The 26,634-nt window shown below is 41.7% G+C and overlaps 3 protein-coding genes and 1 long non-coding RNA gene across 4 annotated transcripts in view; 3 read left to right on the forward strand and 1 right to left on the reverse strand.

The window, feature by feature from the left end:
• The window catches only part of LOC138952270 (tryptophan--tRNA ligase, cytoplasmic-like), a 306,357-nt gene that overhangs the window by 208,941 nt on the left and 70,782 nt on the right, over positions 1–26,634 (forward strand). The window lies entirely within an intron of this gene.
• LOC138952267 (uncharacterized) lies at positions 3,081–21,794 on the reverse strand. Its single transcript, XM_070323897.1, has 12 exons — positions 21,353–21,794; positions 20,540–20,676; positions 18,417–18,512; positions 15,789–15,945; positions 14,784–14,829; positions 14,034–14,195; positions 11,804–11,859; positions 11,055–11,192; positions 5,470–5,641; positions 4,526–4,636; positions 3,916–4,134; positions 3,081–3,346 (listed from the first exon to the last, which is right to left on the reverse strand). The coding sequence occupies exons 1-12, from the start codon at positions 21,523–21,525 to the stop codon at positions 3,128–3,130; spliced, it is 1,686 nt and encodes a 561-aa protein (XP_070179998.1). The 5' UTR covers positions 21,526–21,794; the 3' UTR covers positions 3,081–3,127.
• Positions 6,807–10,425, forward strand: LOC138952254 (uncharacterized). The gene is made up of 2 exons (XR_011451335.1): positions 6,807–7,302; positions 8,982–10,425. It is a non-coding gene; the product is annotated as an uncharacterized lncRNA (long non-coding RNA).
• LOC138952272 (uncharacterized) overlaps positions 26,265–26,634 on the forward strand; it is a 52,892-nt gene continuing 52,522 nt past the window's right edge. The window contains exon 1 of the mRNA XM_070323903.1: positions 26,265–26,540. The gene's annotated coding sequence lies outside the window, so the exon portion shown is untranslated. The remainder of the gene's footprint in view (positions 26,541–26,634) is intronic.

The following is a 26,634-nucleotide window of genomic DNA, read 5'->3' on the forward strand; positions in this document are numbered from 1 at the left end:
GTAGAGGGATAGATTGTCAGAGTTGTTGGGAGAGGCATTGTCAGGGTTGCTAAGAGAGGTAGCTACAGACGAAAAGTGAGAGTTAAAGATGTCTGGCGTTAAGTGACGGGGGATCTGGGTGGAGTTAGAGGTGGAACCTCTGATGAGTGAATTTAGTGCACGCCAGATCTGCGAGATATCCCGGTTATTCTCAACGAGTTTATTAAAGTAAGCTTTCTTTGAGTCACGAACCATGTTTTTTAACCTATTTCTAGCTGTTTTATAATCTTGGAATTGTTTAGCTTTTTTTAACAGGTCACGCTGATCCATGGCTTCAGTTATTTTATTGGACATCCAGGGTGGAAGTTTAGGATGTTTTACTCTCATTTTCTTTATAGGTGCGTGCTTGTTTATTATATGAAATAGGGTGTCATACCAACATTCTAATGCTTGATCAGGGACCGTGTGGTTGAAAACTTGGTCAAATCGTGCTACGTTTAGATCGGATAGGAAGGAATCACGATCAAAATTTTTAAAGGATCGAAAAGATATGACTGTGTGACCTTTATGATTTGATTTTGGCATTTTAGTGGTTTTAGTACAGAATATTGGAGAATGATCACTAATGCTAAGATCTGCGAGTGAAGCATTTAGTACTGAGGAGTGGTTGTTTGAGTAGATGTGATCAAAGTAGATGAAGTTTCTGTGACTCTAGTAGGTAAAGTTATAAGCTGCTTGAAACCTAGTGATGATACAATCCCATCCCATCGAGACTGAGGTTTTAATAAGTCAATATTAAAGTCCCCGAGTAACAGGATGTCTGCGTGAGGTTTACATTTATACACTGTATCTATCATCTCGATAAGGTCATCGTACCAGTCACCAATGGCAGAAGGGTTTCTGTAAAGAAAACAAACAAGAGTAGAAGGGGCTGTTTCCTTTAGTTTAAACTCTAGCCACATGCATTCAATGTCTTTGTGTTCTAGGTCAGGGAGAGAGAGAGAGAGAGAGAGAGAGAGAGAGAGAGAGAGAGAGAGAGAGAGAGAGAGAGAGAGAGAAAGAGAGACTCAGAGAGAGAGAGAGAGAGAGAGACAGGGACAGGGACGGGGACAGAGACAGTGACAGAGAGAGGTAAATGCAGATTGGATCAAGCGACTTTGTTTTAGTGCGTCAAAAAGTGCACACGGTCTTTACGCTGCTTTACCATTTCTCTTTCTCTTTGTTTGATGGTGGCCTGGTTTGAGTGTCACGCACGCCCTTGTTGAGTATCTGCAAAGATTAAAGGGATACTATCTATCTGACCGTTTGGGGGAATTTCTGGCGAATTTGACGAATCTGGGGATTCCGCTGTATCTTATTCTGTAAAGACACACACGGCACGATTTGCTCGAAAGCATACCACAAGTGCAGTTATTAATAACATCAAAGTGTTTAAACGCGCTCCAGGGCTCTGCTTCTTTTCCGCGTTGGAAACAAAAAGTAGTCCAAAGCGCCATCGGGCATCAAGACGGCCAGCGCCGTCTATGACGCCGCGGCCTAGTAACCAGCATCACGTGCACAAACAAGGGAAGTAACTCAGTGGAAGTAACCAAACAAAGAGTGCTCTGTCTGTGCATAAGTTACTACAGTTAATTGAGCTTTTTCAAAAGTAAAAGCTGCCCTCCTGCGCGATAACCTTATTTGTAACGCGGAATCTTATGGTAAAAGTTTTGGAAGCGATCTGAGGGCCTTTTTGTTTGTTTTCGGTATCATCCCTTTGAGATAAACGATAAAGGTTCAGACATCGTCAAAGTACCAAAAGCTAGGGAATATCCCTGTGCTGCCAGGTTGACCTTCAAATGTTGGTAGCAAGCTGTAAACAGCATGCTTCACAAACACGGCTAGTTTTTCTTGGAGCTTCGAGAATCTTGGCTATAACTGCATGTATACACATCTGTGAATGGAAGTTTAGCCCGATAACCTAGATGGAGCTTTCGAAGCCCTCATGGTCAAACAGAAGAAATGGTTTTTTTCCCAAACAATTTTGTGTTTTGCTTTGCTCATATGTAAATTGCCCAAAACTAAATAATTATGTGTTTGACGTAACCTGACTGACCCTATTTTTGCCTCTATCCGTTCATACATTTAGTTCCTCGGGGACATATATCCTACAACAACAACAACAACAACAACAACAACAACAACAACGTCTTCTGATCAAGAAACGTCCTAATACAATGACTGAGATGATACCTGGATTAGTACCCTGTATTCTATTGGCAAAAAACCCACATGATATACAGAAAGGCCATTTTGGAAATGCTAGCGGGAAAGGGTTGGTGAGAGGGGTGGTGGGAAGGGTGAATGGACTTACAGGCAAACAATTATTAAACAAACAAACAAACAAAACAAAAACAACTATAAAACAAAACAAACCTTCAATCAGAACTTAGAAATGTGTTTCGTAAACAATTTGCTGTATGTTTTTGTAGTATACAACCTGACAGGAAATAAACATAAAGTTCTGCTGCAGCCAATTAAGCGATGTTTAATTCCTCATTTTCAACTTTGTTCGAGGCGCTCGAAAATGTCAATTATGAATGCAAATTAAGTCATGCTTTGTTCACCTAAATTGGAAAGAACAATGGGCAGGCGTGGTAGCCCACATTTCTTTTTCTTTCTTCTTTTTCTGAACTTAAATTGCTGTTTTGTTTGATTACAGATAAGAATATGGAAACCAGGTCAAAGCAAGGCAGTAGACAATGGAACGGAGACATCGTTGTTATTTGAAACAAAATAAACCCGTTTTGATCTGCATAGCCAACTTCCGTCCATACAGGAGAAGGAATTGTATGTTTTGGCTTGTATTTGTAGAAACAAGAGATTTTTAGAATCGAAACAAAAAGTCATCAATTAAATCCTGACCTCTGCGTCTCCCAGTTACAGATATATCCGTACCTACTCATATGGCTCTATCTGACCTGGTACGGATAAGTCAGAAGCTCAGAAACTGAACCAAACAAGCAAGCAAGCAAGCAAGCAGGCAAGCAGCCCACCCACCAACAGACAGCCAGACATCCGTCACACTGTTTCATTGCAACTGAACTCAAACCCAGACAAAACTGTATTTAAGGCTTTAATTCCGATTTCCTTACACTACCGTTTTGCGTCATGTGTGTACATTGATATTAACGGCGTGGGACCCTTTTCCCAGAGTGAACGTCTGCTTCAGGCTGCTGAGTTCCCTCCCCTGGTAGATGACGTGGACTTCGTAGTCGCCATGGAAACCACGCACAGTCCACGTGTCGCCCTGGGACACCACGTGCGTCATGTCCGTCATCCACTCGTTCTCGTAAAGGTCAAGGACACGGCGCCCTGCCGCTGTCAGCTGAAAGGACGAATGTTGTTTATGAAGGTTAGCGCTATTTTGTTTAAAGCCGAACATACTTCTCCAGGAGACCAAGCCTTGTTATAGTAGAAGGCCACAGAACTAAATTTAGCGTTACCAGCACGAGAAACTAGAACTCCATCTGCCGCGCGCCGTTTGACTCCGTGTTTTGTATACGTTTGTATGTTTTCTCGTATTGTCTTGTAAAACGCTCAGAGTTATGCATTGAAACAGGCAGAGAGCAAACCAACGGCATTACTTTTTATTAGATTTGATACTCTGCTGTTTTCACGACTAAGAAGAAACGCAATAGCACCGACACAGACACATCCACTGATTACACAGAGTTACGAAGTAATACTTCACTTCAAATTTGTGATAACTGTAGACGATCGCGTAACACAACAAAATGACACATGATGGCATCCTTCGTGTAACACTATTACGTGCAGTGATACCGTATGAGACTAAGAGCAGTATTCGATCATCGTGCATGCATCGTATACCGTTGAACATTTCTACCAAAACAACGCCAAGGCCAGTAACTGCGGACTTTTCTAAACCATTACCTGCAGGTCATTTCCCTTGACCAGAGCCGCCTTCTCTCCCCTCCAGTGAGACTGGTCCCAGAATCCCCACATCAAGATGCCCTCCACAGCGGGGTGCCCGTAAAGAGCTCTCAGCGCGTGCTCGTAGAAGTCCGCCCTCCTGTTCTCGTCCGCTGACATGACGTCCAGTTCTGTCACCCAGATGGGCACCCCGACCTGCGCCAGTATGTCCAGACGTTGCTGGAAAGGAAAGAGTTAAGGGAACATGCCCTTAATGGTTTAACCGTGAGGGCGTTAAAACATTTATCATCAGAAAAAGAGTTAAAAGGCAAAGTGCCCTCTGTACATACTGCTATTAGCGAGGAAAGAGTAGGCTAAACGATTGTGTAGATAGGATGGAAAAGTTAAAGGGATACAATTGATCTGAACACTTGGGTGGGAGGAGGAGGGGTCTGGCAAAGTGGACGAATTTTGAGAGAGAGAGAGAGAGAGAGAGAGAGAGAGAGAGAGAGAGAGAGAGAGAGAGAGAGAGAGAGACAGAGACAGAGAGACAGAGAGGGAGATAGACATAGGCACAGACAGATAGACCGACAGACCGACAGACAGACAGACAGACAGACAGTCATCTAACCTTGATGAGCGTGGCGTCAGGGTCCACTTCGTTACCAAAGTGACACTGCACCCCCATTCCGTACAGCCCCACGTTGGCTGCTTTGAACCTCTGGCCTTGCACCAGGTAGTCCTGGTACAGAGAAAGGTCAGGCCTGAGATGGACGACCGAAAGTCGGTGCCACCCAAACGAAAGAGAACAAACCGCGGCGTCTGATTTGTTGAAATCACACCAAATCTCAGTTTCAACCAATCCAACACCTCGGCTGACTCCCACCCGGTTGGTTACTTTCTCCTGCATCTCGGTCTAGGACCACCTCCGTAGGTTGCTTTGTTGCTTTGCATTTTATTCAGGGGACACAATTCCCTCAAAACAGGAAGGTTATTGCACTTAATTTGGACTAAACAGTTACTACAATAATTATCCTCGGCGAATACCGGAAACGTAAAATGTTCCCTCGACCGTGCGTTTACCCTTACCAAGCTACACACCAAATTTCAATCAATCTTCCCATAAACATTAAGAGATCTGAGTGTAGACAAAAGGACAGACAAACAGACAGACAGATAGACACTAAAACCAATACGCTTCTTTACGATGGAAGGAGGGTGGGGGTGGGGTATTGTTAAGAGACAAAGCCACATTATATCCGAGAATGAACACACTCCCAGTTTAACGTACATTCTCTAAGCAAAGTTAACGAAGTTTCCACTAAACGCTTATAGGCACGTTGGTGCAATCTCTCTATTTAAAACCATAACTTCCTCTTTTTGGCAAAATCATTTAAGTTCAGAATCTTGCTTGCTTTCAAGATGGCGTACCTATGAGTCGGCATTGCAAGCCATGTATCTGCTCTGCAATGAATGAAGACGTTTTCCCCCTGACATTTTCTGGACAGAGTCAAAACCCTTAACTGGCTCGGTGTGCATACAACTGGACGAGATCACGGTCAACGGTGAACATACGTGAGTCGAGGCTTCGATGGCCACAACGCTGTAGTCGTTGAGGAAGAGCTTGACGTTGGGGTCAGCATGGTGAGCTTCGCGGAATAGTTCCAGGTCATAGTCAGGGTCGTGCAGTGTGTCCTGGTACCACGTGCCGTGCAGGTTCTCGTTGTTCACGTCCCAGTGCTCCAGGCTGTTGAAAAAGGGCAGACAAATCTCGTGAATACGACCAAAGTTGTACACGACTCGCACAGCCCTATCACTTAGAAGTGAGAGTATTTTTGGTGGTCACTTTCACATGAAGCAAAATGGTTTCCTTTGTGCACACTGAAGGGTCTTGGCACTTGTGGGAAGGCATTTGAGAGTCACTCATTTTTCTTGAATAAAGGCAAAAAATAACAGTGCTTTGGTCCTACCTGTATCCGCATCTTGTATTCCATTTCACGTAGTTTAGCCGAAACTACAGGAAATGTGAGAGAGCGCATGTCCGGAAGAGCCATATCCGTATTTCCGGCGCCATTAGCGCACGTCTGAAACCGATGCTCCGCTTTTTTCGGTTGTTTATCGTGATTCATCTTGGTTTACGATCGAATATTTCGGTCTCAAAGTACATCTTTCGATTCCGCGAACCTTGCTGCGTTGTTCTTTCAAAGAATTTGGAATGGAGAGCGAAGAAAACTTGCTCAAATCCGATTCCGAGGGTGAAGACTCTTCCCCTCCATGCTCACAGAGACCCCAGAAAAACATGGTTGAAATCACAAAAGTGAAACAAAAAGAAAAACCTCGACCCGAGGTAGTACAATTACCGACAAAGGATTGGGATGACATGAAAAAGCAGAATGAACGAATCCTGCGTGCACTAAAGAAATGGGATGCAGAAGAAGGGGAAATTGTGGAAAACGAAGATTCAGAATGTGTTCAACTTCGGAGTAGTTCCCCTTTGAAGAAGAAAAGACGCAGAGAAGAAGACAGTACCGTATCTTTTTTGGTGGACAATTCTGATGAAGATTTGGACTACCAAATTGAAAATCTTACTCGTGTGAGATCTTGTGGCGATCAGACAGAGAATCGCAGTGATGAAAATGCTGAAAGTGACACACTGACAGGGATTCAGCAAGATTATGAGGCTGATGAGGAGCTTGGCGATGATATTTCGGAACAGCTAGCCAAAATAGTCAACATGATGGCAAAAGGCAAAATGAACGAAGCAAAAATGAAAGACAAGATTTCGGAACACAAGCGCCCGAAAAACGTCGAACTAAAAGTTCCTCGAGTGAACCATGAAGTGTGGGACACAATGGACCATAACCAGAAAAGTGCAGATTTGCGTACTCAAAGAATCCAACACATTTTGCTTACAGCAGTGAACGCTCTTGTGTGTGCAGCGAACGAGTGTGTTGGGAAAACAAACATTGATGTGAAAAAACAAATGAAATCTCTGACCGATTCAATGGGGCTCATTCTCAAAGCGACTCACGAAATGTCAATGGACAGAAGAGTGTCGATTATGTCCGCACCGCAATTCAACAAGAAATACAAGAAACTCGTTTCTTCAGAAATCCCAGTGACAACAGAACTGATTGGGGATGATTTGCGATCTGTGTTCGCCTCCATTGATTCGTCGTCCAAGCTTGGCATGGCAATCACTCGGTCATCAAGGGGAGAGAAGTTTTTTCCATTCAGAGGAGGCAGGACAAAAAACTGGGACTACGACCAGAGAAGAGGCCGAGGCTGGACACGCGGCCGAGCAAGAGGTTACTATCCACGCTACCGGGGGAGAAGCTTCCGAGGGCAGAACAACACGGCATTCAAATCGGCATAAATGAGGATGCACAGCCAGACCTGACCGGTAAGGTACGCTATCCAATAAACAAAAGTGTTCAGATACCATTTATGGCGGGTAGAATACAATACTTTATTGAAGAATGGAGAAAGCTGACATCAGATCCGTTTATTTTGAAAATGGTGACAGGGGCTGAAATTCCACTGAGGGATTTATCAGAATTAGAAGTAGGAAAAGTGCCTACAACTCAAATCAAAGGTTATCAATTTTCTGAGATGGACAATGAAGTTCAGAAGTTACTGAAAATGAAAGTAATCGAAAAATGTGAAAGTGAAGATGGAGAAATAATATCCCCTGTATTCCTGGTGATGAAACCAGATGGAACATATCGAATGATTCTAAACCTGAAAGAGTTTAATCAGTCAGTGACGTATGAGCACTTCAAAATGGAAAATCTGACGTCAGCTGTACGGCTTATGAAAAAAGGGTGTTACATGGCTTCAGTTGACTTGAGGCATGCATATTATTCTGTCTCAATCAAGCCAGATTTCAGGAAATTTTTGAAATTCATTTGGAGAGAACAGTTGTATGAATACACCTGCTTCCCAAACGGGTTGTGTAACTGCCCAAGATATTTCACTAAGTTACTGAAACCAGTGTATGCTTGTCTGAGAAAAAGGGTCTTTTTGTCAGCATCATTCATTGATGATTGCTATCTTCAGGGACAAACTTATGAGAGTTGTCTGCAGAATGTTCAGGAAACAGTACACTTGTTTGAAGCCCTTGGATTTATCATCCATGAAGAAAAGTCAGAACTTACTCCACTCAAAAAGATAAAGTATCTGGGGTTTTGGCTAGATTCAGAAAATATGTCTGTCTGTCTGACTGAAGAGAAAATTCAGAAACTGAAAAATACTTGCAGAAGTGTAAAAAACAGGAAAAGGATTACCATTCGGGAGCTAGCGCAAGTAATTGGTCAGCTTGTTGCTTCATTCCCAGCTGTGCTTTGGGGTCAGTTGTTCTATAGACAACTCGATAAGGTTAAGGTTGAAGCATTGAAAGTGAAAAAAGGGGATTTTGATGCATTGGTAGTTATATCAAAAGAAGCTGAAGAAGAGCTAGACTGGTGGCTACAGAACATAGATTCAGCTTTTTTCCCCATAGAAAGATCTGAACCTGAAATGGTAATAACAACAGATGCCTCCACTTTGGGTTGGGGTGCAGTTTGCCACCCAAAGCAAACAGGTGGCCGTTGGTCTGTTTTAGAAAGAAACAACAATATCAATGTTCTAGAGCTGATGGCGATTGAGCATGCTCTGAAAAGCTTTAGTAAGGATATTGATGGTAAACATATCAAAGTGCTGACAGACAACTCATGTGCGGTGTCATACATTGAAAAAATGGGTGGTTCACATTCTGCAGATTGTAATGATGTAGCAAAACGAATCTGGATCTGGTGTAAAGACAGGAATATTTGGCTGACAGTAGCTCACATTCCTGGCAAGCTAAATACACAAGCTGATGCTCGGTCCAGAAAATTCAATGATAATACAGAATGGATGCTGGACAGACAGATTTTCAAAAGAATCTGTGAGCTAGTTGGAAAACCTGAAATTGATCTTTTTGCATCAAGACTAAATCGCCAGTTGGCAACTTTTGTGTCTTGGCAACCAGATCCAGAATCGTTTGCAGTGGATGCATTTAAGATGAGTTGGACTAACTGGTTCTTTTATGCTTTTCCGCCATTCAGCCTGATTCAGAGGGTCCTGGTCAAACTGGAGAAGGACAACGCAGAAGGGGTTGTCATAGTCCCAGACTGGCCTACAGCAACTTGGTATCCTCAACTATTGCGGCTCCTCGTCAGGAAACCTCTTCTGCTACCCAAGGGGAGGACTGTTCTACGTCTGGCCCACGCGCAGACACCACATCCTCTGCACAGCAAGCTTCAGTTGATGGCAGTGATGTTATCAGGGATGCAGTTGAAGCACAAGGAATTCATGGACAAGCTTGCAGCATCATCTGTGCATCATGGAGGGAAAGGACACACAGACAGTATTCCAGCTACTTGTCACGGTGGAAAGTTTTCTGTGTTGAACGGAACTGTGATCCATTTCATGCATCTGTAAAGCAAGTTTTGGAATTTTTGACTGGGCTGTTTAGCCTTGGATTAGGCTACAGTGCTATTAACACAGCCAGGAGTGCTATTTCTGCTGTAGTACAAACAGATGGCAACAAGAAAATGGGAGAACACCCATTGATATGTCGTTTTGTAAGAGGTGTGTTTCAGCTGAGAACACCATTGCCCCGCCAAAAGAACACTTGGGATGTGGCTGTGCTATTGGATTTTTTCAGAAATAGTGAGGACAATAGCAAACTCTCCTTGAAAGAAATAACATTAAAATTGTGTGCTTTACTTTTGATTGTTTCGGCACAGAGAGTGCAGACAATTCATTTATTGAAACTATCATGTGTTCAGTTTTTAAATCAGGGATCATGCAAGATTCATGTAGTTGATAAACTCAAGCATAGTAGACCTGGTTATCACCAAGCGCCAATACATCTCCAAAAGTATGAGGAGGAAAAACAACTGTGTGTTGTAAGCTGTTTAAAAGAATACATTGCAAGGACTGCAGTGGTGCGGGGAGACTGTGACAAACTTATTTTGTGTTATGGACGGCCACATGGGCCAGCATCGAAGGATTCGATAGCTCGTTGGATGAAAGAGGTTTTGGGGTCAGCTGGTGTCCAAGGGTTCACTGCTCATAGCTTTAGAAGTGCTTCCTCATCAGCTATGTTAAAAACTGGTGTATGTATTGATGACATATTAAAATCAGCAGGCTGGTCGAATGCTAAAACTTTCCAGCGATTTTACAATCGACCAATAGTCGATGATTCGCAAAGAGCAGAAAGCCAAAAAGTTCAGAGTACCATGTGGAAATTCATGGGCAGGTCAAGTTGTAAGAACTACAAGTAGGCACTTCACTGAAGAAGACAATGGTAGACTGCTAGGAAAGCAGTAAGACTATTATTATCACTGTGGCGAAAGTCTTCATAACTGAAACAATGCATAGATAATGCACTGTAACATGTTTTTGAATAATCAAAGATGCATAGATAATGCACTTAAAACCCAGGCATAGATAATGCACTGGAAAATGTTGAAAATAAAAAAGGCATAATGCACTAAAAACAAAGTTGATGGTGTGGTCTTAGGGATTTTGATGTGAAAGTGAGAAAATGAGGTATGACTGTGAGAAACGTTTGAAAAAACATACTTTGAAGTCTCACATTTCCTGTAGTTTCGGCTAAACTACGTGAAATGGAATTTGTAACTTAAACGAGTACTGACCTTGGGAAGACGAAGTTTGAGTGGGATTCCATGAATGTAGTTTACCGGAACGGAAGGATATGTGCCCTTCCCTAGCCTAAGTTACCCGCCCAAGAATATATGAAAATGTTTTTCCAAACTTGTTAATTTTCAGATCATCAGTTGTTTATTCTTTTTGACAACAAACTAGATGATCTGTGCGTTAAAATATGGCTCTTCCGGACATGCGCTCTCTCACATATCCTTCCGTTCCGGTAAACTACATTCATGGAATTCCACTCAAACTTCGTCTTCCCAAGGTCAGTACTCGTTTAAGTTACAAATTATATAGCGTGCAAAGTAAAGCTATTTACCAAGAAGTTTTTCTGTTGTGCCCGCAAATCATAGCTTTCTCAAATATACTGAGCTTAGTTATGACACCAATAACCCCCCCCCCCCCTCCCCACCCCCAATGTGCTTGCATACCTATAGCTTAGCAGCGAAAAGAACACTCACAGCCCGCGTGTCTTGGTCATGGTCTCTTCTATGTGTTGCTTGACCTCTGTCCTCAGCTCGTTGCCGGACAGCGCCTTGAGCCAGCCCTGGACCCGGATCGGCACTGACCACACCAGGTTGTGACCGCGCACTTTGATCCTGAGAGAAATTAACGTTGCTTGAGCAGTTACCTCCAGATGAGAATGTGTACATTCAAAGCAAAATAGGATGGCCGTCTTTGATCCTGGGAGAAATTAACATGTTGCTTGAGCAATTACCTCCAGGTGAGAATGTGTACATTGAAAGCAAAATAGGATGGTCGTCTTTGATCCTCTCGATCCCTCTGGGTTTTTTTTTATCTGAAGACTCCATCATTGTCCGTTTTATCTTTCCTTGTACAGGAATGAATATGATGTGTATGCCGCAGAACGAATAATTCTATCAAATGAGCGGTGTTTAGTTCAATGCTGAATCTGACTTTGATTACTCTGCTAAACTTTGGTACGGTCGATACTGTGGAAGAAGAAGGATATACTGGATTTACAGCGGGTGTTGTGTGTCCTTGTAGGTAACATGTCCCAGCGCAATTACACTTTAGAATAGTCTTGTGGTACTACTGCTTCACAGGTGGGACACATTAAAGCCATGGACCAGTATGGTAACCTGTACTTTTTCATTGACGTCAGAGCATAGCGGCTTGTTCTGGATCTCATACAGTTCGAACTTACTAAATATTTGAACTTTGAAGACATCAAACATACTCGGCTTACCCGTGACTCTTCAGGCCGTGGATCATATCGAGAGCTGGCTGGTAGTTCTTGTGACCCTGGAAACAAGGGGTTGGACAATAGTTCTGTGCCAAGAGAGCAGTGCAGCTGTGGTAAATGCTTTCGCGCTCTGTTTTTGTGAACTTGTCATCGTGCAATGTATCCAGTTTGTCTTTGCTAACCGCATTCTGCACATATGCTTACTGTTTGCCAGCTGCATGTTAAGTATTCACGCATGTCCAAGTAAGACGAAGAAGACGGCTCCGGTCAAGGGAAATGACATACAGGTGTTGATTTAGAAAAAAAATATGTTAGGGCGGTATATAGCCCATCTCAGGCCAAACAAAAATATATGTCACACGCATTCCTTCTTTGCCACTACTAAAGCAAACGTGTGCAAGATTGTATGTTACACGCTTTGATGTCGAAATCAATTATTTTGATTATGCATTTATTTCTGAAATGTTTTACCTTTACATACATTCAGTCACTACCTTAAACACTTATGTTTTCAGTATTCATTTCAAGTGATCACGAACGTAGAAAAATGGGTATCAAAGCGTTGTTACATTTTGTTGTGCATTCTGAATAGTGTGCCAACAGGCCTTGGTCAGTCAATCACGTTTTATCTGTGTACTAAGTGTTTGACGGTAAAAGAATAACACCAACCCCGTTCTAATGTATATAAGGCCTAAAAAAAAAATAGGTGTGGTTACGGTAACCCGACCTACCCTATTTTTAGGGGCCGATCCTATAACTTTTTATTACATTTGTCCAACAAAAAAAAAAAACGAGTGCAAAAAACGCAATGAAAGCGAAAGCGCCCGAGTCGCACACTTATTTCCCTGTCAAGTAGGTTTAATTTGTACACATTAGAAAAAAAAGTTAAAAAAAAAAAAAAGTGATTGCCTACCTACCTACCCTATTTTTTTTGGCTATGTTACCGTAACCACACCTATCATTTTTTTTGGCCTAACTGAAAGCCACATTTTCTTCTTCATTCTATTTCTGTTTTCAAAAGCTTCGTCAACTTTTCACTTACACGACAAGCTCTCTTTACCAAGCTTCAATGAAGAACCCTGAATACGAAAGGTCAAAACAAAACAATAGGTACTACTTTCACTATCGTCGTCTGCAACGAAAACCGAAAATGGTGAAACGCTTTCCTACGTACACAGAGGACGAAATTGCAAAGAAATGATAGACCTTACACCTGTGACTAGGAAAAGTTGCATAGACAGTTCCGTGCGGATCTTACCACGTATCAACGTACATCCGATGCTCAGAACCTACAGATGGGTGACGCTTTGGCGATTGAGGCTTCGTCTTCAGCTCTAACACGCACGCAGACAGTCAGGCAGGTCTAATCTGCACCAGCGGTGATGGAAGGTTTGGATTTAGAAACACTCGAATGTTACTTCGACAAGATAAACGAACCGAAAGACGAAAGTGTGCCCCAAATTCGGAAAATATTCTTTCAAAACTGCACAGTAAACAACATTAACATCACTGTGAGAAAAAGAACAATCCAAACACAACCAGTTCCCCTGTGGAACATTTCGGGTGGACTTTCCCACGACCTGACCTACAAAAATTCTCCGTGTTAGTTCGCGCTTTGCATTCAATCTGTGTTAGTGCGCGCGTGTGTTTGTGTGTTTAGCTTTCGTTGGGTTATGCTGTTTGGTTCAAAAAAAGTTTATTTTTTTCATTGAAAGTTTCAGAAACGTTGGTTGATACTTTCTTAAATGCATTCAACCAGAAAAAGACACGAAACGAATTGGATCTATCTTCTGCGCGCATGCGTGTGTACGGTATGTGTGAAAAGGCAATTGTGTTGTCAGTCTGGTTTTGTGCCTGTTATTTCGTCCCCATGTGAGACATAATCGCCATTACGAGCTAGTCGTGTGACAGAGAGTTTTCTTGCACACTCGACTGCTGCTGTTTCACTCCGGCTAAAGCCGTCGTGAAACATCTACAGTCTCGTGTGCAAGAAAACTCTCTGTCACACGACTAGCTCGTAATAGCGGGTAATGTTGGTTTAGGTAACCCGACCGACCCTATTTTTTCCCGCCGACCCTTAAACTTTTTTTTCATTTATAAAAAAAACCTAAACTTTTGGCACATTTTGCGAACCATACCTCCTTTAAAATCGTTTAAAAAAAAACCCGACCTACCGACCCTATCTTTTTGGTCACGTTACCCTAAACCAACATCTAATTTTGTTTGGCCTTACTCTTTGGGTTTCAATGACGGGCCACTTGAGGGCGTTCTCCGGCACAGCCCAGTTGAAGTGTTTGTGGATAAAGTCTCGGTACTTGCCCCCACCAGCGTTAGAGTTGTACTTCCCTGCGTTCACTGCCGTGCCGAATGGAAACGACTTTTTCGTCTGCACCACCTGTCATTAAAAAGGAAAGCAAAGATGAATAATAATGAGGATATTGGTATGGCCAAAATAAGCGCCTCTGAAAAACAGACATAAATGCATTATTCTGTGCACAATTCCATATCAAATAATAATACACATCGAAATATACTTATACACTTTACAAAGTTTTGACCCGGTGTTCCGTTTATGCTACTAACATAATTTTATCCTTAAAAGATCTAAGAAACAAAGTCACAGTTTTCTCTTTCACGAAGAAAATGTGTATCACACGTTTTTAGTCATTTCAATTCCCAGACACGGTTGAAAAAGGATTGATTTTCCCCGACAAAGTTGCCGAAATGGCCTTTAAAGAAGACAGTTATGGCGTCACATCTTTTCTTTCCCGCGAATATTTTTGGTAATTCTGTGGAAACGACGGTTAAGTTATGAGATAGGAAAGACGTTTCTCCGTTTTACTGACTGCTGACAACCAAACGACTTTTATGCTTTTCTATTTGTTTCGCGAATTCGGTTTGCGAGATGCTTTCCTGATTTTTGCTGTCATGTTTTGTTAACGTGATAGGTCAAATTAAATCTATCAAGTTCTTGTTAACTCACACGGATCTTCAGGTCAGCTTTGTTGATTCCCGATGCTGTCGTAACGCTGAAATCAACATGATACACATCAATTCTATCGTTGAATCGCACAGGCCTTTGAGACGCTTTAAAAGAGTATAATTGTTTACTTGTTCTTAAATATAGTTAAAAGTAGACCATGATGATATTTAAATTATCTCATGATACTTGCAATTGTAGATTATTCATTTGAAGAATGTAGGTCGTACATCAAATAAGTGCTTTTATAGCACAAAGAAGTTTTCCCAGTCCTGCGAGGAGAATGGCAACAACACTAAATGTTTTATTTATTTATTAGTGAGTATTTCTACGCACATACCCTCCCAGAGGGAGGCTCATGGCGTTTACAATATGCCGTGTGAGATGGAATTTTTTACACAATATATCACGCATTCACATCGGCCAGTAAATCTCAAGCGTGTTAGGCGAGTATATACTTTTCACGGCCTATTATTCCAAGTCACACGGGTATTTGGTGGACATTTTTTATATATGTCTATACTATTTTGCCAGGAAAGACCCTTTTGTCAATCGTGGGATCTTTAACGTGCACACCCCAATGTAGTGTACACGGGACCTCGGTTTTTCGTCTTATCCGAAAGACTAGCACTTGAACCCACCACCTAGGTTAGGAATGGGGGGAGAAAATAGCGGCCCGACCCAGGGTCGAACACGCAACCTCTCGATTCCGAGCGCAAGTGCGTTACCACTCGGCCACCCAGACACCTAGCCTGTTCACATTTCATCCAGGAAACAAGTTACCACCACGAGAAGAATGGCAACAACACTAAATACACCTATAGCCTGTTCATATTTCAGCCAGACACAACAAACCTGGAAAAGGCTTCAACACAGCGAAACGCAAAGTGATTCACTTTACCATTTTAATTAACAAGATGCTGGGAAATAAAATAAAGCTGGTAACGTAAGACTGCCCACGTTGGTGATCCGAATGCCAAACAAGTGACAGCTTACTGACACACTTACTGCAGCTTTATGTCACTCTTGCGCACTTTGTCGATCACGCCGTTTAAGCTGGATGTTGTCACGTGATTGGTCACTTCCGTTAGGGAGACGTCGTCCACAGCAAAGTTAGCGGAGGTTGACGGGCCGCTTTGGAAATACACTCTCATGTTGGTCAGTGCTGCGCCATAGGTACAAACATATATAAGCTTATGCATACTGCCGCGTGGACAGAGAAATAACCCGAAACAGAAACATGGACAAAGATGCAAACGCAAGCAGACACATGCACAGTAAAGCTTGAATGTACCAGTGCACTTATGTCCTCATTCTGATCATCATCGCTCCACGGCTATCGCCAGTTATCTCTCTGACCGGACGCTAAAGTCCAACGCGAATCTATCAAAATAATTATCTCCCATATGTTGTTCGCGAGACGAAAATGATTGCAGATTGGCCGACTTCGACAGTGATCTCCGTTCTGTTCTTCACAGTTATGATAAAGACATCGTTCTAAGGTCAAAACAAGTCGAAATTTTGGGACTGCTGCCGGAAGGAGACCGTAATAATATGGTTGCATCACTGTCAGAAAAAATCGTCTGCTCCAGCGAGCGCTGAAACCAAACGGTTGATTATCACGTGACACTTTTGCCATATTTAGAGTTGTTTGCACAGTAAATACAGTCGCGAAAAACAGCTCGCTTGAAACTGTCTTACATATCAATTCCTTTGTTATTTAAAAGATACACAACACCATGAAAAATCATTATCGACGATCGCGAATCTGCTTATATCCATAACACATTACGAAAAGATCTAAATATGTAAAAAATCGATTTCCTCGCCAGACAAGGAAAACCAAGGCATCCTGTCAGGGATAGAATGAGCCGAACTCATTTTGACCTGAAGTCAGGATGTGATGTCCTATGATGCTGAACTTGTTAGCATTTGCATATATGGGAATAAATACAATTGTCATCATTTTCACGAGTTTTCATTCACAGGCACCTGGGAAATAAATCTCATGTTCCCCGGGGAATAAATCCCCGGTTACCATGGTTGCAGGAAGCCCTATTACATGGATAATCAAAAGCAAACCCAATAGAAACGATCGAGGATTCTTCGGCTCTTTTCATTGGCGTTTCCCCAAACCTAAACAGACGACAAGACACTGCTTTGCAAAGTTCCAAAAACCAACTGGCAAACTGGCAAAAGTAAACAAAAAAACAAAACTACTTCAATAAATTCGTCACAAACAAATGAAACCTACCGATATGTTATGTCTTCTTACAAAGTCATGGAGTGCGTGTATCTGTGTTTCGATACACAGACGTTCGGAGAAACACGACCGTCAAGTTCAAGTAAAACGACACCTGGCACACACATTTTCACCGGTGCACAAGACGTTGTATCGATAAAAGAAGCACCAGTAAGAAATAATAATAAAAGCAAAGAAAATAGCAACACGATATGCAAACATCTAACTGAGCCGAGCAAGCAGAATGACAGGTCTAATGAAAAACGAAGAGGTACCGAGTCGGAAACAAGATCGCGATTCTTTCCTTCGCTGCACGACGCAAATCTTCTGTGACCTTTGACCAAACGTAGCTTCCACATTCGATCACCGTGCTCAGCTTAATATTTACAACAGAAAGCCGAGGGGGTGGAATACCGAGATGAACCTACAGAACTGTGCATCCTCAAACTCTCTCTCTCTCTATGTCCCTTCACGAGCACTCAGATCATCTGCTGACTCCCTCAAGCTCAACATCCCCCACACCAAACTCAAAACAGCAGGTCAACGCTCATTTTCTTTCCAAGCACCTAGCCAATGGAACACACTACCTCTCCCCCTCCGTCAACAACAGTCCCTCGAATCATTCAAATCTGCACTCAAGACATTCCTTTTTTCCAAATAATCCATGCATTCTACACTGCCCACCCCATCCCACCCTGAATAACTGTACATATTTTAATGGTTGATGATGTGTGTGTGCTAGTGACTTTAAGTCTCCGTGTGTGTGAATGAGTGTATGTGCGCCTTGAGTCGTCTGTTGGTGAGATATGTGCGCGTTATAAATATTCGTATTATTATTATTATTATTATATTCATCCCAACTCATTTAATGAACTCAAAAACACAGAAAGTTACTTTCACACGCCATCTTTGATTGCCAGTGGTTATCAGCACGGGACCCGTGTTTCAAAGCATGGCTCCCTGGGTTGATTGTGCACTTGTTTTCTCACTACCAAAATAATGACAAAAACGATGTTTGATGGTTTGTTGACAGACCAGCTTTTTTTGTCGGTCCTCGGGGGGCATATCGACTTTTGTTTCATATTTATTGACCGCGGCCTTCGGCCTTGGTCAATAAATATAAAACAAAAGACGATATGCTCCCCCTCGGACAGACAAAAAATTAAGCTGGTCTGTCAACAACCCATCAAACATCTTATAATCTTCTTTCTTATTATGTTGCCATGCCATTTATATGACACATTAAACGTGGCAGTTCCAAACAAAAATTATTAATCACATTAGAGTAAAAATTTAAACAACAAAATGACTGGGTGTGAGACAGTGAGTGACAAACAATGACGATGTTGACAATTATGACGACATCAACGATGAAGTCAAGAATGATGACGTACTTCTGGGCACAACGAAACTGCCTTGAAGGTGGATCCACCCATCGGATGTCTTGGCGTTGTTCCGTGTCGCGATGCTCTTGTATTCAATCACGTTGCCTGCAAGATATGTGTAACCAGAACACTCATCTTTCACAAAATCAATCCTTCTTTATGATGTTTGATATTTAACCAACAAAACCTATCCCAAATAGCTGATAAGGTTGTTTTTATGTATATTTTCTAACTTGTTTGCTAGCATCTTGTTGGTTTATCAGTTGTCGATTCACCAACAACGCCTACCCAAAAAAAAGCTGATAAGGGGTTTGTTTGGGTATATTTTCTCATTTGTTTGCTAGCATCTTGCTGGTTTATCAGTGGTCGATTCACCAACAAAACCTACCCCAAAAAGCTGATAAGGTTGTTTTTTGGTATATTTTCTAATTTGTTTGCTAGCATCTTGCTGGTTTATCAATTGTCGATTTATCAACCGTCTTGATTGTTCGTCTTCATTTGTTTCCAGTGCTGTTGGGAACGAATACACAAGACAATAGCGAAAGCGATGATGAAACAAGAAGAGCAAACGCTCGATCGAGTCACTTTCGCAGTTCTGAATATTATATGAGGCATCAGATGGACAGGAAGAAATTGCTATTCACAACACAATGAGTCACGTTCACATAAAATTTGAGCCCGGTCACTTTTATAGTTTCCGAGAAAAGCCCAACGTTAAGTTGTGTGTTGCCGAACAGAAAAGGCTAGTTATCTCCCTTGTTTTTCTGATAACGTTCGTAAAAGGCTACAGATGTAAATACTTTGATGTAAAGAATAATCCTACAAAGTTTCAATCACATCCGATGAACTTTGTCAAAGATATAAAATGTCTAATTTTTCCTTTGACGCTGACCTGTGACCTTGAAAAAGGTCAAAGGTCAACGAAACCATCGTTAAAGTGTAGAGGTCATTGGAGGTCACGACTTAACAAAATATGAGCCCGATCGCTTTGATAGTTTCCGAGAAAAGTCCAACGTTAAGGTGGTGTCTACGGACGGCCGGCCGGACGGCCGGCCGGCCGGCCGGACAGACTAACACTGACCGATTACATAGAGTCACTTTTTCTCAAGTGACTCAAAAACACATTCCAGAATCGAGCAGACGCCAGTTTGTATTACTATCATAGCAAACGCCAGCTCGATTCTGGAATCTGTGGGTTTTTTTTCAGAATCAAGCAGACGGGTGGTAAGACGCCGGCCTCCAAAGCGTAAGGTCGTGGGTTCGAATACCGGCCGCGCCTGGTGGGTTTAAGGTGGAGATTTTTCCGATCTCCCAGGTCAACTTATGTGCAGACCTGCTAGTGCTAGTGCATGCACACGACCAAGTGCGCACGGAAAAGATCCTCTAATCCATGTCAGAGTTCGGTGGGTTATAGAAACACGAATATACCCAGCATGCTTCCTCCGAAGCGGTGTATGGCTGCCTGAATGGCAGGGTAAAAACGCTCATACACGTAAAACCCATTCGTGCAAAAACACGAGTGTACGTGGGAGTTTCAGCCCATGAACACAGAAGAAGAAGAAGAAATATTGCTATCAGGGTCAAAGAAAGGGGAGCAAGCAGAGTTACAGATGTGACACGCCGATATAATCGCATATTACACTTACAGCCGCTTGATTTTTGAATAATTGACCATTCTCCCAAGCGTCTTAAGTATCTTTCGCGTGGAATGTCATAATTCCGAAAACAAAGCAAAACAACACGAAAACATGTTATGAATACTTGGGGTGATTTGAGACAGGTTTGTTTGTTTTTGCTGGAGCGGGAAAGTCCTGTTAATGACCTCCGGTAGCGACACATGCACGGTCTTGCGGTGACCTCACGAGCATGTTTCATCATTCTGCTGATATAATGAAGTCATCAAGACAAACTTCATTCTGGAAATTCTTTGTCATTTCCTCGGCCGAAATACATAAGTAGAGACAAAATGTAACGTGTCACCATTATTTGCATTTACCACGCTTTCTCGATGTTTGCTTGGCTTTTGGCGCAAGGTTTTTTTTCCAGATGGGGAGGGTGAAGAAGAGAGTTCTTAGTGTGTTCAATCGAAGTCGTATCTCATTAAATGTGATTCAGAATGACCCCTTACTGACCAGGATAAGTGTATGCCGCCTCCACCTCGAGGGACTGTCCGTCATGGTCATTGAGCAGCTTGACCCACGCGCTGAACGTGTAGATATGTCCAGTCTTGACCGGGACGATCTGTGAGGGGCCCATGAAGTACTGAGTCCTGGTGGGGGGAAAACAGAGCACAGCAAGATTACACACTTCTGCCAGCTGTAGCGACTGAGTGTTTAGATGAAGTTGTAGCACAGATCTTGCTGTGAGGTCTTCTACATAGAACTATTAGGATTGCTTTCTGAGTTAGGAAAGGGAAGTGCCATAGACGGTATGACGTGACCCATGAACATAATAAGTTACTTGCATTTTTGACTTATTATGGCGTTTTACACAGATTGAGATCTATAGTAACCATGACTGTCAAGATCTGTGTCATTTATGTGTCGATGAATTTAATTAGAATTCCTTTTATTATTATTTTGTTACGATTGAACGCACACAAACATGCACTATTTTGTAGTCTTGGTCAGCCGCCTAAATATGAGTTTAAATCGAACTCTGACGCCCAATGTTCTATCGATACATACTCACTTATTTCCTACACAAGCTGTCCGTCAGAGTTGTTTTGTTAGTTTTGGGTTTTTGATTCGTCAATTTGTTTGTTCTGTCGGAGTAATTAAATCCGGGATCAAACACTTGTTTCTTAGCTTTCCACCTGTGCTCAAGTATCATTGTAACACCTAGCGGGTATCCGGCGTACGAAATACCAAGTTTGCTACCATTCTACATAACAACTGTAGCGCGTCAGTGCTCTACAAAACACACAGTGACCACTGCAAACTCACCGTCCAGAGGTCCGCAGAGCGTGGCTACCGGAGTGGCGGTCAGTGGTGGTCTGACACTGGAAGCCCCAGCATTCCCAGTGGTCAGGGGACTCCATACCCCCGTTCTGAATCAGCTCGCCTCTGGTCAGTGCTACCAACACCAGCAACAGGCAGTGAGCCACCGACAGCGTCATCGTCCGATTTTACACTCAAGTCACAGCACTGGAGAAAATCTGCCCTGTGGTCTGATCTGACGGTAAAAGTGGGCCTACTTCAAAAGCAGAAACGTGTTGCTATACTCTATAAACAGTTAATGTATGGATCGTTCAATCATTGACTGAACGAAATATTGACTAGAACTTTGACCAAGTGGTCTTTGAAATAGACGGACACACAAATGAAAAATTAAACAAAAATGAAAACTTAGCTCATTTTTCTTCCTTTAGCGCTTTGAACTTCGGATAAGGCGCTATATAAATAAAGTGAATAATAAAAAAAATAAAAATAAAAAAAAATAGTATCCAACACGTTTCTGTCCTTTCATTATCTACAAAGCGTGGACAATAGAAGCGTTCTTTGTTTCTGACACGACTTTCACCCAGTATCAGATTACTCACAAGAGAGGAAGTAGGAAAGTTACGCTTCCTACGAACAATGAATTACAGCACGAAAGTCCACGATTCCAGTCTGAGATATGTGTTTACATTGTATCTGTTGTTTACCCATCAAGTTTGATTTGAAGTTTCAATGCCGAAGTATATTGCGAAAGAAAACAATTGACAACAGTTGAGGACTGACAAGGAGATACAACGAATATCGAAGACTCGGAGAGGAAAGCTCGTTCTCGTAATCCAGTCTTTGTAGAAAACGTAACCCCTTTTATTTACTGTTCTTTGTCAGAACAATAAGAAGAAACAGGGTCAGTCTGATAAAGTGAGGTCAAATAGACAACAAACTAACTGCACTTCCATTACCCACGTTTTGCATATAATAAAAGGTCTTGTTTTACTTTAAACATTCTTTCCAATCTAGCTCATGGTCGAGTTGTCAATTCATAGTTTTACATCGAAAAGTAGATTGACGTGATTTGTCATTTTCTGACATGCACGGCTTGGAAATATCGCTCTAATATTATTGGTAAAAATGGAGTTACTGATATGTTTCAATCGACAGACTTGTGGAGCATTTTTGATTTCTTCACAGAATTAAACTTTCAGTAAAAAAATCTTTCGTGATATAAGAAAATAAAGAGATTAACTAAATCTTATAGTTTTTCTTCCCGCGACTTGTTATAGTTTGTCCTGCATCCAATATCGGCGTATGTTTATCCAATCAAGTGTACGTTTGGGGTGTACAATTTACACAATGTGTACATTTTCTGATTCAGAACTCTGAATATTTGGAGAGAGAGAGAGAGAGAGAGAGAGAGAGAGAGAGAGAGAGAGAGAGAGAGAGAGAGAGAGAGAGAGAGAGAGAGAGAGAGAGAGAAAGAGAGAAAGAGATCAAATCAAATCAAATCAAATTTTATTTTACGAGGGTTGTGGCATAAGCAATATAAACGAGCTTCTTTTCAACCAGCCCTCGCCCAGAGAGGGACTATTCTAATCTTAAATACATATATATACAAACGTAAAACAATTACAAAAGATAAGCATGACAGTAAAACATTTTTAAAAAAGGCAGAAAAACTATTCACAGGACTATATACACGTTGTAGGCTATACAAGAGAGAGAGAGAGAGAGAGAGAGAGAGAGAGAGAGAGAGAGAGAGAGAGAGAGAGAGAGAGAGAGAGAGAGAGAGAGAGAGAGATGATGATAATTAGTTTTAACGTCCTCTTAGAACCAATTGGCCTATCTTGGGACAGGTAGAGTTGATATGCTTTAATGGGGGGACAGGACACTGGACAGACATGCAAACAGAGAACACCATATGATCGTGTTATGGATCTGGAAGTCTGTTGTTGCGATATTTCAAAAAGGGGATGGAAGTAAAGATTTTGTTGGGGTTGTTGCCATAGTGTACGCGAAATATAGTTGGAGTGGAGCGGTTTTGTAGGCTTATTTGCTTTTTATTTATGTAAAATATTTTTCAGACTTTTGGATAATGCCAAAATAATGTAATAAAGAACTGTCTGAATAAGTAAATAAATACGTAACTAGAAACATAAAAAAAAATAAAAAAAATTATTAGCCAAATAAGAATAATAAATATAACTTGCTAAAATAATATATCAGAATGGGGAACTTAAGTTCAGGTAGGAGGAGGGCGGTGTTTGTGATTTAGCCTTGTTTGAATAGAGCTATATGATAGGTGTTGTAGGCGCTTTGGTTGTTGGGCGTGGGGGGGGGGGGGGGGGGGGGAGAGAGGGTTTGAGGGGGGGGGGAGGGGGGAGAGGGGATGAAGTTTTCAAAACAGATGTCCTATTTCAGCCTTATGTATTGAGAGACACAGGGTGTATGCTGGCTTCCATTGAAGCGTGCAATGTTTATCTAAAAACTCATTGGGTTTCAGTTTGTGTTCGTTGACAAGGGTGTGTAGGTTGCGGAAATCTTGTTGGAGTAATTGGCAGCGGTCAAAGAGGTGTAAAAAAGATATTAGCTTTCCACATTCACAGAGACGGGGAAAGAACTTGTGAGCGCATCCATCCGTGCGAATTCTGCGAAGTATTTTAAGGAGGGGGGTGGGGAGTGTAGGCCTGTTTTGTTTTGTTTGTCGGGGCAGAATAAGCCAACCATGGGCATCGCCTTCTGTTTTTAATTCTGTTTCCCAGTGACGCCAGGCAACTTTGGCCATTTTGTGTTTTGCTTCCGTCTTTGTTAATTTGAGGTCATGAAATTCTGCTTGATCTGTGACAGACTCTTTTGCTGCTCTGTCAGCCATATCATTGCCTCTGATCCCTGTGTGTGAGGGGATGTACATAAGGGTCAGTTCTGTTCCAGAGGCAATGATCTGAATGACGGTACCCACCGTTAATTCAATTTTCATCTTCAGTTTCACAAAACAAAAAATGAAAAACGACTCAATTTTCAATATTTCGTTTTTCAATCTTCAATACGGTAAACAGAAAAACAGTTCACTTCCGTTTTTCAATATTTGATTTTCAATTCACAAATCAAAAAACGAAACAAGGTCTACTTCCGTTTTTCAATATTTTGTTTTTCATTCTTCAAAACGGTAAACAGCAAAACAGTCTACTTCCGTTTTTCAATGTTTGATTTTCAAAGCGATAATAGAAAAACAATCAACTTCCGTTTCTCAATAATGTAATATCTTTCATAGTTTTCTTGTGCAATGAACGCTCCCCGATTTCCCAACCAATCGAAGCTCGGTGTCATTTGTGTTTGTGGTTGGTGTCATGTTGTTTTGACTCATATGCAGTTTGATTATCTCCCCTGATGCACAATCTCACCCATTTAGATTGAATGGTGCAACAGACGGACAAAGGTTTAATCCTCTTACTGACATGTGTTGGTGGTTCTATGTGTGTCTCATGTGCTTGCAAGTACTTGTATAGAGTTACTGTATACGCTATATGTAATAATTGTTTATTTGTATGTAACTGCGCTTTTTCTTGCTTGTTTTGTGGTGCGGTATCTTTGACGCAGGTTTATTAAAACCCCGGTTCATCCCGTTCATGGCAAGTTTCACATAACCCGTGGTTAGGACATAACCGGAGGGTTACAATCTTGCGACGCAGATACCGCCCCAGTTACATTGCCATTTTACTATATTATTGTGTTTTTGAAAAAGATCCTGCTTGTAGAATGTGTGCATGAATGACAGAAACTGCAATAAAATAAATAAAGGGAAAGTCAGAAAGACGATGGAATTATGCCACACTAGAACACAATAAAAATCACAAAACCAAATTGTGTGTATGTTTGTTTTGAATGTTTTTTAATTACTCCTCTCTCGTCCATCCTCTCCACAATTTCTTTCTTGCACTCTACAATTTTTTGCATACACTCGCAAAACAATTGTAAAACAAAATATGGTGAGCATCAGGCAAACCACAGATAACATGGTCTCCATCAAACTGGCAAACGAGACAAAATGGTGAGCATCAGGCATCAAGACAAACAGCGGATAACATGGTCTGCATCAGGCAGACAAATCACATAACATTGTCAGCATTAGACAGGCAACCAAGATAACATGGTCAGCATCAGGCATCAGCAGAGACAGACAAACCAGAGATGACATAAATAACATTAAAATAGATGCAACAATATAGGCGGCACATGGTGTACGTATTTCAATAACGTAGTAGAAACTGAACAATCCAACTTAGTTTCTTAACTAGTTATCAATCAATCATGAAACTTGCATAGCATGTATCCCGTTGGTGACGGTTCTATGCACTGGTCGTTGAGTTGGAGACACAGTACATACAATCAATGTGACGACAAAAATGTTGAAAACAAACATGTCTGTGCAGAGCACGATAGTCACAACCAGCTACCACTGAAGCTGCATGTTATACACACAGTTCTTCATTTCTTTCCAACCTTTTTTCTTTAAAAAAAAAAATAGGGTCAAGAGCTGTGCTGTGAAGCGAGCTGTGGAAGTAATTTCACTGAAAAAGGGCGTGGCCCGAAAGACTTTGAATTTTTTGGGGTGTTTTGATTTTTTTTTTATCTTTGATTTTGATATTTGATTTTTTTATTTTCATTTTTGATAATTTTCGGGTTACACGAATGTGATATGCGGATTACTCTCCTCAGCGGAGAGCACGGCAGCCACAGTGCGGCGCCTACCAAGGGCTATTGTATTCCCAATTTTGTCGTGATGTTTTCTTCTTTTAATGACAATTTCAAACTTTAAAAAAAACCACCTCTACATCACAAAGAAAAACAATGAAATCATAGGAGCTGTACACGCATCAAATACAAGCAAGTACTTGGTTCAAAAGAGATTGTACTGAGTGATAGCCTAGGCCTACATTTTAGACAGAGTACTGTCGAACTGTTGCAATGAGAGTCTTCACAGCTGTCTGCAGTGGTACATAATCTCTGTTGACAGCTGAATCTAGCAGTGTCATTAAGTCTGGCACTGCCTGTGTAAAAGCAGCTTCACTGTTTTTCCGATGATCCTCGGAAGGAAATGGTGGTGCAGCAAATGGAGCAGGGGCAGTTAGCTGTCCACCAGTCTCCAGATGATACAGAGCAGCAGCTTCTTCTGCATGCGGAAGATTCTCATGGGCCACAAGTGGGTTCTGTTTGTGTGTTTTCAATTCATCGGGAATGCCACGTCCTTTAAATAAATAAAAATACATAAGAACAAGTAAATGAATTTGTATTCA

The sequence above is a fragment of the Littorina saxatilis genome, linkage group LG17 (assembly GCF_037325665.1).
Source record: "Littorina saxatilis isolate snail1 linkage group LG17, US_GU_Lsax_2.0, whole genome shotgun sequence".
Classification (NCBI taxonomy): Eukaryota; Metazoa; Mollusca; class Gastropoda; order Littorinimorpha; family Littorinidae; genus Littorina; species Littorina saxatilis.

Excerpts from the sequence above, each read along its gene's own strand:
- LOC138952267 (XM_070323897.1), bottom strand. The coding sequence starts at position 21,525 with ATGACGCTGTCGGTGGCTCACTGCCTGTTGCTGGTGTTGGTAGCACTG. Across the intron at positions 14,196-14,783 it reads AAGCTGACCTGAAGATCCGT|GTGGTGCAGACGAAAAAGTC; the intron begins GTGAGTTAACAA and ends TTTTAATGACAG. Across the intron at positions 3,347-3,915 it reads TCAAGGGAAATGACCTGCAG|CTGACAGCGGCAGGGCGCCG; the intron begins GTAATGGTTTAG and ends TCGTCCTTTCAG.